General features: G+C 39.0%; 1 protein-coding gene across 2 annotated transcripts in view; it reads right to left on the bottom strand.

Moving 5' to 3' along the window:
* LOC128663311 (uncharacterized protein HI_0077) overlaps nt 1-15973 on the bottom strand; it is a 265688-nt gene that overhangs the window by 123388 nt on the left and 126327 nt on the right. For both annotated transcript variants that reach the window (XM_053717579.1, XM_053717580.1), the window contains exons 7-8: nt 2674-2841; nt 1896-1965 (exon numbers count right to left, since the gene is read on the bottom strand). In XM_053717579.1, the coding sequence (XP_053573554.1) occupies nt 1896-1965; nt 2674-2841 (238 nt within the window). The remainder of the gene's footprint in view (nt 1-1895; nt 1966-2673; nt 2842-15973) is intronic.

Genomic DNA, 15973 nt, shown 5'->3' with positions numbered 1-15973 from the left:
AGCATAAGGTCAAGCTTCTCCTACAGCTCAATAGGGGTGAGATCTGGTGACTGTGCTGGCCCCTCCATTAAAAACAGAATAGAAGCTGACTGCTTCTTTGCTAAATAGTTTTTGCAAAGATTGGAGCTGTGCTTTGGGTTATTGTCCTGTTGTAGGAGGAAATTGGCTCCAATCAAGCACCGTACACAGGGTATGGCATGGTGTTGCAAAATGCCTTCCTTTTTCAAGGTCCCTTTTACCCTGTATAAATCTTCCACTTTACCACTACCAAAGCACCCCAGACCATCACACTGCCTCCACAATGCTTGACAGATGGCATTTTTCTTTGTGATCTGAACACTTCAAACTTAGATTTGTCTGTCCATAACACTTTCTTTCCCAGTATTCCTCTGCCCTGTGTCTGTGTTCTTTTGCCCATCTTAATCTTTTCATTTTATTTGACAGTCTGAGATATGGCTTTTCTTTGCAACTCTGCCTAGAAGACCAGCATACCGGAGTTGCCTCTTCACTGTTGACATTGAGACTAGTGTTTTGCAGGTATTATTTAATGAAGCTGCCCATTGAGGACCTGTGAGGCGCCTGTTCCTCAAACTAGACACTAATGTATTTGTTCTCTTGCTCAGTTGTGCACCGGCCTCCCACTCCTTTTTCTATTCTGGGTAGAGTCAGTTTGCGCTGTTCTGTAAAGGGAGTAGTACACAGCAATGTATGAGATCTTCAGTTTCTTCACAATCTCTCACATGTAATAGCCTTCATTTCTCAGAAGAAGAATTGACTAAAGAGTTTCAGAAGAAAGTTCTTTGTTTCTGGCGATCTTGAACCTGTAATCAAACCCACAATTGCTGATGTTCCAGATACTCAACTAGTCTAATGAAGGACAGTTTTATTGCTTCTTTTTATCAGCAAAACAGTTTTCAGCCGTGTTAACATAATTGCAAAATAATTTTCTAATAATCAATTAGCATTTTTAAATGATAAACTTGGATTAGCAAGCACAACGTGCCATGGAAACACAGGACAGGTTGCTGGTAATAGGCCTCTGTACGCCTATGTAGATATTCCATAAAAAATCAGCCGTTTCCAGCTACAATAGTTATTTACAACTTTAACAATGTCTACACTGTATTTCAGATTTGATGTTATTTAATAGAAAAAAAAAATGTGCTTTTCTTTCGAAAACAAGGACATTTTTAAGTGACCCCAAACTTTTGAACACTGGTGTGTGTGTGTGTGTATATAATTGTATCAGCTATTTTCCCCAATGTTTACGTATTTCTGCAAACTAACCTTATTTTTTCCAAAAGTTATTGGTCTTCAAGAATTTGTGTAGATAACTTACAAAAATGCACTAAAACAGACGTTAAAATGCAACAAGTGCAAAATACTAAAAAAAAGTCAAAGATAAAATTATGATTGCCAGAAAGCTGCATTTTTTACAACCTAGACTATAATGGTTAAACAATGTGTTGACAAGAAGTATAACTGTTTGTGTATTAATATTTAAGAAATTTGTCCTTGTAATAATACCAATCTTGTAATTCAAAGGTTGAAAAACAATCTCTTGCAACTGTAGCTTTAGTGCAGAACTTACTCAAATTTCCATCCTCACATAAAAATGCATATTACTCTGACCCTAGGATTCCATGCAGAGTGCCTTATGTCAGTATATATGAGAACAATCTCAAAGTCTATACATTAGAACTTTACATTAATAAGATCCTTGCTGTAATAAAAGCCAAGCAGATGACTGTTTGGCATCTGGAAATGTTTTCCCAAGTAACCAGAAGGTAAGGTGTGGGGTTGCAAGAGTTTGTTCGTCAACCTTTGGGGTTATAAAGAAGAGTACATTACCCTAGTAAGTTAATTCTGTTAGGAAATATATAAGGAGCACTTACCATTGTGTACAGGAAGATCACCAAACTTGCTATCTAGCTCTGATAGCCTTTTCTCCAGCAAACTATAATGCTAAGGAAATGAACAGAGGTTATTTTGGTAATCTTTAAAGGGACAGTCTACTAAAAAAATGTTATTGTTTAAAAAGATAGATAATGCTTTTAGTACCCATTCCCCAGCTTTGCACAACCAATATTGTTATTTCAATATATTTTATAACCTATAAATCTCTAAATTTCTGCCCGCTTCTAAGCCCCTGAAGGCCGCCTTTATCTTAGTTAATTTTTATAGCAAGACACTGCTAGTTCATGTGTGCCATATAGATAGCATTGTGCTCACTCCCATTGAGTTATTCATGAGTCAGCACTAATTAGCTCAAATACAAATCTGTAAATAGCACAGAGGCTTAGATACAAGGTAATCACGTAAAAAGTATATTTATATAACTGTGTTGGTTGTGCAAAACTGAGGAATGGATAATAAAGGGATTATCTATCGTTTTTAACAATACCATTTTTGGAGTACACTGTCCCTTTAACTGCTTAATACACCAGCACAGACAAAATAGACTGAAACCTACATGCTACTAGAGTAAGAAACTACTTTTAGAAGACTTTAATGAAACTGTTACCACATGTAGCTGATAAATTTACAGTATACCAAGGCTATTTAGACAGGCTTTGGTCTGTACTTGCATTCTAACCAGACACACTTTATTTATATTAGATGTCAGAGCTCATATTATAGCTAGACCACTGGAACTATTCTCGAGAAACAAACCTTTGCTTCATCTCCTGCCACTTTGAGAAAGTCAGAGAAGAATTCTTGAGGTAACTTTTCTCCATTGCTCAGATGGAATCCGGCAAAACGGGCAATGATGTCCCAGGAGAGGTCTATTGCCCACTGCTCAATGTTTGCTAAGGAGTGCAGTAAAGCAATCCTACTGGCCTAAAGAGAAAGCACACAGACATTAAAGCAACATTATCACAAAGCTTCTTTCTGTGCTGGCAACTGCCATATTGGCATTACAGCAGCTCAACCACTTTCCTTTTGCATTTACTGCATGCCATTGCCATGAGTTTGAAAAGCAAAGATATCCCTTACAGTAAGTGATATCCTTTATATTCAAATTCAGAGCAATTAGCTTTTTAACACTATTTATTACAATTTGAAATCTGGTTTAAATGTTATTATACTGCGTTTATGCAATAAACAGATTAATGGGTCCATTGGGCACCGTATGTTCAGAATCCTCTCAATCTCTTCAATCACAGCAACCCAGAGACATTGAATGCTTGCACACCACATATGCACCATGTCACTATTGACATGGCCCACCTCTAACATCTATTACATTTTCGGGGTGATAAAGAAGTCGAGGGGGAATAACTCTTAATAGGGGGCGCTATTGGTCAAATACAAGAAGTATAGGTAGAACTAAAACAATGGTATATTCAAATCAAAATGTGTCTGTATTTAATATACAACCTAAAAAATTGAGGATGTATAGTGAAATAAAAAATACTAATACAAAAATGTTAACAAACATACGGCTAGATTACGAGTTTTGCGTTATGAGTAAAAAAAGCAGCGTTAAGCCTCATAACGCTGCTTTTTTACTACCGCTGGTATTACGAGTCTTGCAGATTTAGGGCACACTTTTTTGGCCTAACCGCAAATCAACTTACGCAAATTGCGTATAGTCTATTTTCAATGGGACTTCCATAGCGCCGGTATTACGAGCTTGTCCTGGGAGGCCAAAAAGTGAGCGGTACACCCTATCCCGTCAAGATTCGTACCGCATTTTAAAGTCAGTAGTTATGAGTTTTACACTACAAAGCCGTAGCATAAAACTCATAACTAAAGTGCTAAAAAGTACACTAACACCCATAAACTACCTATTAACCTCTAAACCGAGGCTCTTCCGCATCGCAAACACTAAAATAAAATGATTAACCCCTAATCTGCCGCTCCGGATATCGCCGTCACTAGAATAAACATATTAACCCCTAAACCGCCGTACTCCTACCTCGCAAACATTAGTTAAATATTATTAACCCCTAATCTGCTGTCCCTAAAATCGCCGCCACCTACCTACATTTATTAACCCCTAATCTGCCGCCCCCGTCACCACCACTATACTAAAGTTATTAACCCCTAAATCTAAGTCTAACCCTAACACCCCCTAACTTAAATATAATTAAAATAAATATAAATAAAACTTACTATTAATAACTAAATAATTCCTATTTAAAAATAAATACTTACCTATAAAATAAACCCTAAGCTAGCTACAATATAACTAATAGTTGCATTGTAGCTATCTTAGGGTTTATTTTTATTTTACAGGCAAGTTTGTATTTATTTTAACTAGGTAGAATAGTTACTAAATAGTAATTAACTATTTACTAACTACCTAGCTAAAATAAATACAAATTTACCTGTAAAATAAAACCTAACCTTACACTACAATTAAATAAATTACCTAAATTAAATACAATTAAATAAATGAAATACAATTAGCTAAATAAAAAAATAAACACTAAATTACTGAAAATAAAAAACAAATTACAAGATATTTAAGCTAAATTACACCTAATCTAATCGCCCTATCAAAATAAAAAAGCCCCCCCAAACTAAAAAAAAACCCTAGCCTAAACTAAACTACCAATAGCCCTTAAAAGGGCCTTTTGCGGGGCATTGCCCCAAAGAAATCAGCTCTTTTACCTGAAAAAAAAAATTACAAACAACCCCCCCAACAGTAAAACTCACCACCTACACAACCAACCCCCCCAAATAAAACCCTAACTAAAAAAACCTAAGCTCCCCATTGCCCTGAAAAGGGCATTTAGCTCTATTGCGGCCCAAAGCCCTAACCTAAAAATAAAACCCACCCAATAATCCCTTAAATAACCTAACACTAACCCCTGAAGGTCCACTTACAGTTTTGAAGATCCGACATCCATCCTCAACGAAGCCGGGAGAAGTGGTCCTCCAGACGGACAGAAGTCTTCATCCAGACGGCATCTTCTATCTTCATCCATCCGGCGCGGATCGGCTCCATCTTCAAGACATCTGGCGCGGAGCATCCTCTTCAATCAACGTCTTCTTCCAGAATGAATATCTCTTTAAGTGACGTCATCCAAGATGGCATCCCTTAGATTCCGATTAGCTGATAGAATTCTATCAGACAATCGGAATTAAGGTTGAAAAAATCCTATTGCCTGATGCAATCAGCCAATAGGATTGAGCTCGCATTCTATCGGCTGTTCCAATCAGCCAATAGAATGCCAGCTCAATCCTATTGGCTGATTGGATCAGCCAATAGGATTGAAGTTCAATCCTATTGGCTGAGGATTGAAGTTCAATCCTACTGGCTGATTGCATCAGCCAATAGGATTTTTTCAACCTTAATTCTGATTGGTTGATAGAATTCTATCAGCCAATTGGAATCTAAGGGACGCCATCTTGGATGACGTCACTTAAAGAGATATTCATTCTGGAAGAAGACGTCGATTGAAGAGGATGCTCCATGTCGGATGTCTTGAAGATAGAGCCGCTCCGCGCCGTCTGGATGAAGACTTCTGCCCGTCTGGAGGACCACTTCTCCCGGCTTCGTTGAGGATGGATGTCGGATCTTCAAAACTGTAAGTGGATCTTCAGGGGTTAGTGTTAGGTTTTTTTTAAGGGTTTATTGGGAGGGTTTTATTTTTAGGTTAGGGCTTTGGGCCGCAATAGAGCTAAATGCCCTTTAAAGGGCAATGCCCATCCAAATGCCCTTTTCAGGGCAATGGGGAGCTTAGATTTTTTTAGTAAGGGTTTTATTTGGGGGGTTGGTTGTGTGGCTGGTGGGTTTTACTGTTGGGGGGGTTGTTTGTATTTTTTTTTCAGGTAAAAGAGCAAATTTCTTTGGGGCAATGCCCTGCAAAAGGCCCTTTTAAGGTCTATTGGTAGTTTAGTTTAGGCTAGGGGGGGGGGGTTATTTTGTTTTTGTATTTTGATAGGGCTATTATATTAGGTGTAATTATTTTAAATATCTTGTAATCTGTTTTTTATTTTCTGTAATTTAGTGGTTTTTTTTTGTAATTTAGCTAATTGTATTTAATTTATTCAATTGTATTTTATGTAAGTTATTTAATTGTAGTGTAGTGTTAGGTGTTAGTGTAACTTAGGTTTTATTTTACAGGTCAATTTGTTTTTATTTTAGCTAGGTAGTTAGTAAATAGTTAATAACTATTTAGTAACTATTTGACCTAGTTAAAATAAATACAAACTTGCCTGTAAAATAAAAATAAACCCTAAGTTAGATACAATGTAACTATTAGTTATATTGTAGCTAGCTTAGGGTTTATTTTATAGGTAAGTATTTAGTTTTAAATAGGAATTATTTAGTTATTAATAGTAAGTTTTATTTATATTTATTTTAATTATATTTAAGTTAGGGGGTGTTAGGGTTAGATTTAGGGCTTAATAAATTTAGTATAGTGGCAGCGATGTTGGGAGCGGCAGATTAGGGGTTAATAAATGTAGGTAGGGGGCGGAGATGTTAGGGACAGCAGATTAGGGGGTTAATAATATTTAACTAATGTTTGCGAGGCGGGATTATGGCGGTTTAGGGGTTAATATATTTATTATAGTGGCGGCGATGTCCGGAGTTGCAGATTAGGGGTTAATAAGTATAATGCAGGTGTCGGCGATGTCGGGAGCAGCAGATTAGGGGTTAATAAGTGTAAGATTAGGGGTGTTTAGACTCGGGGTTTATGTTAGGGTGTTAGGTGTAAACATAAATTTAGTTTCCCCATAGGAATGGGGCTGCGTTGCGGAGCTTTACGCTGCTTTATTGCAGGTGTTAGATTTTTTCTCAGCCGGCTCTCACCATTGATGTCTATAGGGAAATCGTGCACAAGCACATACAACCAGCTCACCGCTGACTTAAGCAGCACTAGTATTGGAGTGCGGTATGGAGCACAATTTTGCTTAACGCTCACTTCTTGCCTTCTAACGCCGGGTTTGTAAAAACCTGTAATACCAGCGCTGTAGGACAGTGAGCGGTGAGAATAACGTGCAAGTTAGCAACGCACCCCTCATAATGCAAAACTCGTAATCTAGCCGATAGATCGCTATGCGTAACAGTCCCTTTATAAAAGATGGTCCAACTGAAAGTTAGTGGATGAAGCTGTTGCTCTGTGGTATCGATAGCAAGGATAAAAAAAAAAAAAGGTTGCACTCTCCTCACATGAAGATGTCACGAAATCTGAAGATTGAAGAAAATAAGAGAGGCGCCTGTGTGTACCAACAATAGAACACAATAATCGCAATAATTTAACCCAGGGTACTCACATTTGTGAAGAGCACTCACAGTGCTATTAGGCAAAGGCTGCATATTTGACAGCAACCCAGCTCACTGATCAGTCTGAATACAGGAACATGGTAACATCAGATATTTGAGAAGAGCATTCAGACAGTGCTATCAGAAGCAGGCTGGATATTTGACAGCAACCCAGTTTACTGATCAAACCGGTGGCAGGACCACTGGAACTCAGGAACCCTGGGGCACTGGGGACCCAGTAACTTAAAAGTGCAAAAGTATGCTGTAGAGGTGCTGCAGTTAGTGCAGCAAGAAACTCCCTAAGGGAGGGGTAGGTGATTGGTAGGCAAGTAAGGCAAGGTTCCAAGGAAATAACATTGTTAAAAGAAAATGTATTAAAAATAAAGGTATGAATAAAATAATGGAACCAGAAGGTAGGGAATGCTAGCAGCCCTCCTTACAAATTGCAACTCGTTTCTCAGCGTTTCAAAATGCTGTTTCATCAGGCATACAATCTAAGCTATGAATAGTCTTTAAATACACATACAAGCCTTACCAATTGTAATACAAACAGATTAACTCATTAGCCTGTGTTCTATTATTTGTACACACAGGCACCTCTCTTGTTTTCTTCAATCTATTACATTTTGCAGGAAACAATCTAATTTCTTTGGAGTATAATACCATTCTATACAGTATCTTTAAGTTGATTTCCAGCATTCTAGCCAAGATGGAGGACTTTACTATTTGTGTAAACATTGACTGGCACTGCTATGGAAGAATAACCACACCTAATTTTGCCTCTCAGCTTTATTTACAAGGGTGGAGATTACCAACATGAGGTTGCATAAAAATGTTATAAATAATCAATAGCAGGTGTGGTACTGAAGGTGACAATGTACATAACCATTCTAAAGACAGTGACTACATGTTTTGATATGAGACAGTATGCAGTCATGCACTTGAAATTAAATAAACAAATTCCTAAAACAATGAAGATCGTTAAAAAAACAAATTCCTAAAACAATGAAGATCTTTATCAAATAACTGTTGTCTGGTCTTCATACTAATATCAGAAGCTACAGATATAATTTGTAGATCTCTACAACTAGGGTCCAAGAGTTGCTGCAATGTAAAGAAATTGAAAGGAAACTCCTCATTAGCTATTATAGACGTTGACGGTGATGGTATGGAAGAAACATAATGAAAAAAGGCATAAGACATTATTCTATACAGTAAGTGCTTCTTTAGTAATGGGGCTTACTATTTGTTTTAATAAATTAAACTGGTTTGATCTACAAAAAACAGTTGACCAAGTGTCTTAGTTGCTGTATATCCTGTTTAAATTGAACTAATAACTTATGGTCTACATGTATATTCAAGTCCAATATCCATTATAACATTATAGCAAATCTGTATGTTTCCAGGTTTTGCACGCTGAAGTCATCATGTGATTTAGACAAGGACATCACCTATTTGCTTATCCTACTTTTGCATATTAAATATTTTGCAAAGAGGGAAAATAACGATCTGGGATGGGTAAAAGCAAGGTTTGCATTATGTATAAAATCATGGGAAAAGCATTAATTTTTATGAAATTTATTCTGCCTTACCATGTTATTTTTTTTTATTATTTCCAAGAGGAAAGGTAATTTTTTAAAGTTTGTTTGAGTAGATTCATAAATTTAATTTATAAACATCATCCAATGTAAACTCTTAAATATTTAAGAGCAGAGGAGCACCACTTAAACGGGCAAATAGGTTAAAAAGACATTAAAGGGACATTAAACACTTTGAGATGGTAAAATAAAATGATAAATTGTATATATATAAAAAAGTCTGCACTATGCTTTAATTATTTATTTTGTCCCATTTCCTGCAATTCCATTCTGATATTGTGAGATTTTCATTTCCTGTTAGAAATGGAAGTGTAGAACACTGTTATATTCCACACAACCATTGGCTGCACACTCGAATTACCTATTTATAACTGTCCATAATTGGCCACAGCAGTGAAGATAACCTAAGTTACAATATGGCAGCTCCCATTATTTTATAGACACTAAAACTTTACACTTATTTTGTCAATATTTAAACAGCTAATACAAGTTTTAAAAATACATCTACATGTTATTCTCAGACTAATCTTTTCTTTGAATGAATCATACTATCTGGCATTTATTTAGTGTTAAATGTCCCTTTAATGCTTTTATTTCAATATCTAAGTCTATTAACAAAATAAAAATTGAGAGTGTAAAAATACTGTTCTGGAAATGTTAATTAGCTTTTTTGGATTTGGAACTAATAAATATAATAAATATTTAGCAGAATATGTATATATATATATATATATATATATATATATATTACATATTCTGCTAAAGTAAAACAGAATTTATGCTTACCTGATAAATTACTTTCTCCAACGGTGTGTCCGGTCCACGGCGTCATCCTTACTTGTGGGAATATCTCTTCCCAGCAAAGCTGGCCATATAGTGCCTCCTAGGCTCCGCCCACCCCAGTCATTCGACCGACGGACAGGAGGAAAAAACAGGAGAAACTATAGGGTGCCGTGGTGACTATAGTTAGAGAAAATAATTCATCAAACCTGATTAAAAAACCAGGGCGGGCCGTGGACCGGACACACCGTTGAAGAAAGTAATTTATCAGGTAAGCATAAATTCTGTTTTCTCCAACATTGGTGTGTCCGGTCCACAGCGTCATCCTTACTTGTGGGAACCAATACCAAAGCTTTAGGACACGGATGAAGGGAGGGAACAAATCAGGTTACCTAAACGGAAGGCACCACGGCTTGCAAAACCTTTCTCCCAAAAATAGCCTCCGAAGAAGCAAAAGTATCAAATTTGTAAAATTTGGCAAAAGTGTGCAGTGAAGACCAAGTCGCTGCCTTACATATCTGATCAACATAAGCCTCGTTCTTGAAGGCCCATGTGGAAGCCACAGCCCTAGTGGAGTGAGCTGTGATTCTTTCAGGAGGCTGCCGTCCAGCAGTCTCGTAAGCCAATCGGATGATGCTTTTAAGCCAAAAGGAAAGAGAGGTAGAAGTCGCTTTTTGACCTCTCCTTTTACCAGAATAGACGACAAACAGAGAAGATGTTTGTCTGAAATCTTTTGTAGCTTCTAAATAGAATTTTAGAGCACGGACTACGTCCAAATTGTGTAACAAACGTTCCTTCTTTGAAACTGGATTCGGACACAAAGAAGGTACAACTATCTCCTGGTTAATATTCTTGTTAGAAACAACCTTTGGAAGAAAACCAGGCTTAGTACGCAAAACCACCTTATCTGCATGGAACACCAGATAGGGCGGAGAACACTGCAGAGCAAATAACTCTGAAACTCTTCTAGCAGAAGAAATAGCAACCAAAAACAAAACTTTCCAAGATAACAACTTAATATCTATGGAATGTAGAGGTTCAAACGGAACCCCTTGAAGAACTGAAAGAACTAGATTTAAACTCCAGGGAGGAGTCAAAGGTCTGTAAACAGGCTTGATCCTAACCAGAGCTTGAACAAATGCTTGAACATCTGGCACAGCTGCCAGTCGTTTGTGTAGTAAGACAGATAAAGCAGAAATCTGTCCCTTTAGAGAACTCGCAGATAATCCTTTATCCAAACCTTCTTGTAGAAAGGAAAGGATCTTAGGAATCTTTATCTTATTCCATGGGAATCCCTTGGATTCACACCAGCAAATATATCTTTTCCATATTTTATGGTAAATTTTTCTAGTTACCGGTTTTCTGGCTTGAACCAGAGTATCTATCACAGAATCTGAAAACCCACGCTTTGATAGAATCAAGCGTTCAATCTCCAAGCCGTCAGCTGGAGGGAAACCAGATTTGGATGTTCGAATGGACCCTGAACAAGAAGGTCCTGTCTCAAAGGTAGCTTCCATGGTGGAGCCGATGACATATTCACCAGGTCTGCATACCAAGTCCTGCGTGGCCACGCAGGAGCTATCAAGATCACCGAGGTCCTCTCCTGCTTGATCCTGGCTACCAGCCTGGGAATGAGAGGAAACGGTGGAAACACATAAGCTAGGTTGAAGGTCCAAGGCGCTACTAGTGCATCCACTAGAGTCGCCTTGGGATCCCTGGATCTGGACCCGTAGCAAGGAACCTTGAAGTTCTGACGAGACGCCATCAGATCCATGTCTGGAATGCCCCATAATTGAGTTAGTTGGGCAAAGATCTCCGGGTGGAGTTCCCACTCCCCCGGATGGAATGTCTGACGACTCAGATAATCTGCTTCCCAGTTTTCCACACCTGGGATGTGGATCGCAGATAGGTGGCAGGAGTGATCCTCCGCCCATTTAATTATTTTGGTCACTTCTTTCATCGCCTGGGAACTCCTTGTTCCCCCCTGATGATTGATATACGCAACAGTCGTCATGTTGTCTGATTGGAATCTTATGAATCTGGCTTTTGCTACCTGAGGCCAAGCCCTGAGAGCATGGAATATCGCTCTCAGTTCCAGAATGTTTATCGGGAGAAGAGACTCTTCCCGAGACCATAGTCCCTGAGCTTTCAGGGATTCGCAGACCGCGCCCCAGCCCACTAGACTGGCGTCGGTCGTGACAATGACCCACTCTGGTCTGCGGAAGCTCGTTCCCTGGGATAGGTGGTCCAGGGTTAGCCACCAACGGAGTGAATCTCTGGTCTTCTGATCTACTTGAATCACTGGAGACAAGTCTGTATAATCCCCATTCCACTGTTTCAGCATGCACAGTTGTAATGGCCTTAGATGAATTTGCGCAAAAGGAACTATGTCCATTGCTGCAACCATCAACCCTACTACTTCCATGCACTGAGCTACGGAAGGACGAGGAATAGAATGAAGAACTTGACAAGTGTTTAGAAGTTTTGACTTTCTGACTTCTGTCAGGAAAATCCTAATTTCTAAAGAATCTATTATTGGTCCCAAGAAAGGAACTCTTGTCGACGGAGACAGGGAACTTTTTTCTATGTTCACCTTCCATCCGTAAGATCTGAGAAAGGCCAGAACGATGTCTGTATGAGCCTTTGCCTTTGAAAGAGACGACGCTTGTATTAGAATGTCGTCCAAGTATGGTACTACTGCAATGCCCCTCGGTCTTAGAACCGCTAGAAGCGACCCGAGTACCTTTGTGAAAATCCTTGGAGCAGTGGCTAACCCAAATGGGAGGGCCACTAACTGGTAATGTTTGTCCAGAAAGGCGAACCTTAGGAACTGATGATGTTCTTTGTGGATAGGGATATGTAGATACGCATCATTTAGATCCACGGTAGTCATAAATTGACCTTCCTGGATTGTAGGTAGAATCGTTCGAATGGTCTCCATTTTGAACGATGGTACTCTGAGAAATTTGTTTAGGATTTTTAAATCCAGAATTGGTCTGAAGGTTCCCTCTTTTTTGGGAACTATGAACAGATTTGAGTAAAATCCCATTCCTTGTTCCGCCATTGGAACTGGGTGTATCACTCCCATCTTTAACAGGTCTTCTACACAATGTAAGAATACCTGTCTCTTTATTTGGTTTGAGGATAAGTGAGATATGTGGAACCTTCCCCTTGGGGGTAGTTCCTTGAATTCCAGGAGATAACCCTGAGAAACTATTTCTAGCGTCCAGGGATCCTGAACATCTCTTGCCCAAGCCTGAGCAAAGAGAGAGAGTCTGCCCCCTACTAGATCCGGTCCCGGATCGGGGGCTACTCCTTCATGCTGTTTTGTTAGCAGCAGCAGGCTTCTTGGCCTGCTTACCTTTGTTCCAGCCTTGCATCGGTTTCCAGGCTGGTTTGGTTTGTGAAGCGTTACCCTCTTGTTTAGAGGATGCAGAGTTAGAGGTCGGTCCGTTCCTGAAATTGCGAAAGGAACGAAAATTAGACTTATTCTTGGCTTTGAAAGGTCTATCTTGTGGAAGGGCGTGGCCCTTTCCCCCAGTGATGTCAGAAATAATCTCTTTCAATTCTGGGCCAAAGAGAGTTTTACCCTTGAAGGGGATATTAAGTAATTTTGTCTTGGAAGATACATCCGCTGACCAAGACTTTAGCCAAAGCGCTCTGCGCGCCACAATTGCAAACCCTGAATTTTTCGCCGCTAATCTAGCTAATTGCAAAGCGGCATCTAAAATAAAAGAATTAGCCAACTTGAGTGCGTGAACTCTGTCCATAACCTCCTCATACGGAGTCTCTCTACTGAGCGACTTTTCCAGTTCCTCGAACCAGAACCACGCTGCTGCAGTGACAGGAACAATGCACGAAATGGGTTGCAGGAGGTAACCTTGCTGTACAAAAATCTTTTTAAGCAAACCCTCCAATTTTTTATCCATAGGATCTTTGAAAGCACAATTATCCTCGATAGGGATAGTAGTGCGTTTGTTTAGAGTAGAAACTGCCCCCTCGACCTTAGGGACTGTCTGCCATAAGTCCTTTCTGGGGTCGACCATAGGAAATAATTTTTTAAATATGGGAGGGGGGACAAAAGGTATGCCGGGCCTTTCCCACTCCTTATTCACTATGTCCGCCACCCGCTTGGGTATAGGAAAAGCGTCGGGGTGCACCGGAACCTCTAGGAACTTGTCCATCTTGCATAATTTTTCTGGAATGACCAAGTTGTCACAATCATCCAGAGTAGATAACACCTCCTTAAGCAGTGCGCGGAGATGCTCTAATATAAATTTAAATGTCACAACATCAGGTTCAGCCTGTTGAGAAATTCTACCTGAATCTGAAATTTCCCCATCTGACAAAACCTCCCTCATGGCGCTTTCAGATTGGTGTGAGGGTATGACAGAGCAATTATCATCAGCGCCCTCCTGCTCTTCAGTGTTTAAAACAGAGCAATCGCGCTTTCTCTGATATGCAGGCATTTTGGATAAAATATTTGCTATGGAGTTATCCATTACAGCCGTCAATTGTTGCATGGTAATAAGCATTGGCGCGCTAGAAGTACTAGGGGCCTCCTGCGTGGGCAAAACTGGTGTAGACACAGAAGGAGATGATGTAGAACCATGTCTACTCCCTTCATCTGAGGAATCATCTTGGGCAATTTCATTATCTGTGGAAGTACTGTCCTTACTTTGTTTGGACACTATGGCACAATTAAAAGTGGGGAGTTAACCTTGGTTTCTAATTATCGTCCCATATCTTTGCTCCCAGTATTGTCAAAAATTTTAGAAAAATGCGTCCATACGCAACTTTGTAAGTATTACCAACAATCTAACTATCTGACCCCTGATCAATCAGGTTGTCGCCCGAATCACTCCACTACAACTGCCCTCCTAAAAGTTTGCAACGACATCCAAACTGGCATGGAACAAGGAGACCTAACTGGAGCTATTTTCCTTGACTTTGCAAAGGCCTTTGACACAGCAGACCACGATATACTACTGCTCAAACTAAAAAAACATAATTTATGTAAGAACTTACCTGATAAATTAATTTCTTTCATATTAGCAAGAGTCCATGAGCTAGTGACGTATGGGATATACATTCCTACCAGGAGGGGCAAAGTTTCCCAAACCTTAAAATGCCTATAAATACACCCCTCACCACACCCACAATTCAGTTTAACGAATAGCCAAGAAGTGGGGTGATAAGAAAAAAGTGCGAAAGCATATAAAATAAGGAATTGGAATAATTGTGCTTTATACAAAAAAATCAAAACCACCACAAAAAAGGGCGGGCCTCATGGACTCTTGCTAATATGAAAGAAATGAATTTATCAGGTAAGTTCTTACATAAATTATGTTTTCTTTCATGTAATTAGCAAGAGTCCATGAGCTAGTGACGTATGGGATAATGATTACCCAAGATGTGGATCTTTCCACGCAAGAGTCACTAGAGAGGGAGGGATAAAATAAAGACAGCCAATTCCTGCTGAAAATAATCCACACCCAGAATAAAATGTTAATGAAAAAACATAAGCAGAAGATTCAAACTGAAACCACTGCCTGAAAAACGTTTCTACCAAAAACTGCTTCAGAAGAAGAAAACACATCAAAATGGTAGAATTTAGTAAAAGTATGCAAAGAGGACCAAGTTGCTGCTTTGCAAATATGATCAACCGAAGCTTCATTCCTAAACGCCCAGGAAGTAGAAACTGACCTAGTAGAATGAGCTGTAATCCTTTGAGGCAGAGTGTTACCCGACTCAACAGAGGCATGATGAAATAAAGATTTCAACCAAGATGCCAAAGAAATGGCAGAAGCTTTCTGGCCTTTTCTAGAACCGGAAAAGATGACAAATAGACTAGAAGTCTTTCGGAAAGACTTAGTAGCTTCAACATAATATTACAAAGCTCTAACAGCATCCAAAGAAAGCAAAGATTTCTCCTTAGAATTCATAGGATTAGGACATAATGAAGGAACCACAATTTCTCTACTAATGTTGTTAGAATTCACAACCTTAGGTAAAAAATTCAAAAGAAGTTCGCAGCACCGCCTTATCCTGATGCAAAATCAGAAAAGGAGACTCACAAAAAAGAGTAGATAATTCAGAGACTCTTCTGGCAGAAGAGATGGCCAAAGAAACAAAACTTTCCAAGAAAGTAATATAACGACCAAAGAATGCATTGAAGAGCCCCCAGAACCAAATTCAAACTCCAAGGAGGAGAAATTGACTTAAAGACAGGTTTTATACGAACCAAAGGTTGTACAAAACAATGAATATCAGGAAGATTAGCAATCCTTCTGTGAAAAAGAACAGAAAGAGCAGAGATTTGTCTTTCAAGGAACTTGCGGACAAACCTTTATCAAAACCATCCTGAAGAAAC

This window comes from Bombina bombina, chromosome 6, assembly GCF_027579735.1.
Source record: "Bombina bombina isolate aBomBom1 chromosome 6, aBomBom1.pri, whole genome shotgun sequence".
NCBI classification, from domain to species: domain Eukaryota; kingdom Metazoa; phylum Chordata; class Amphibia; order Anura; family Bombinatoridae; genus Bombina; species Bombina bombina.
The sequence above is the reverse complement of the archived record's forward strand: the minus strand, read 5'-3'. Positions and strand labels throughout refer to the sequence as shown.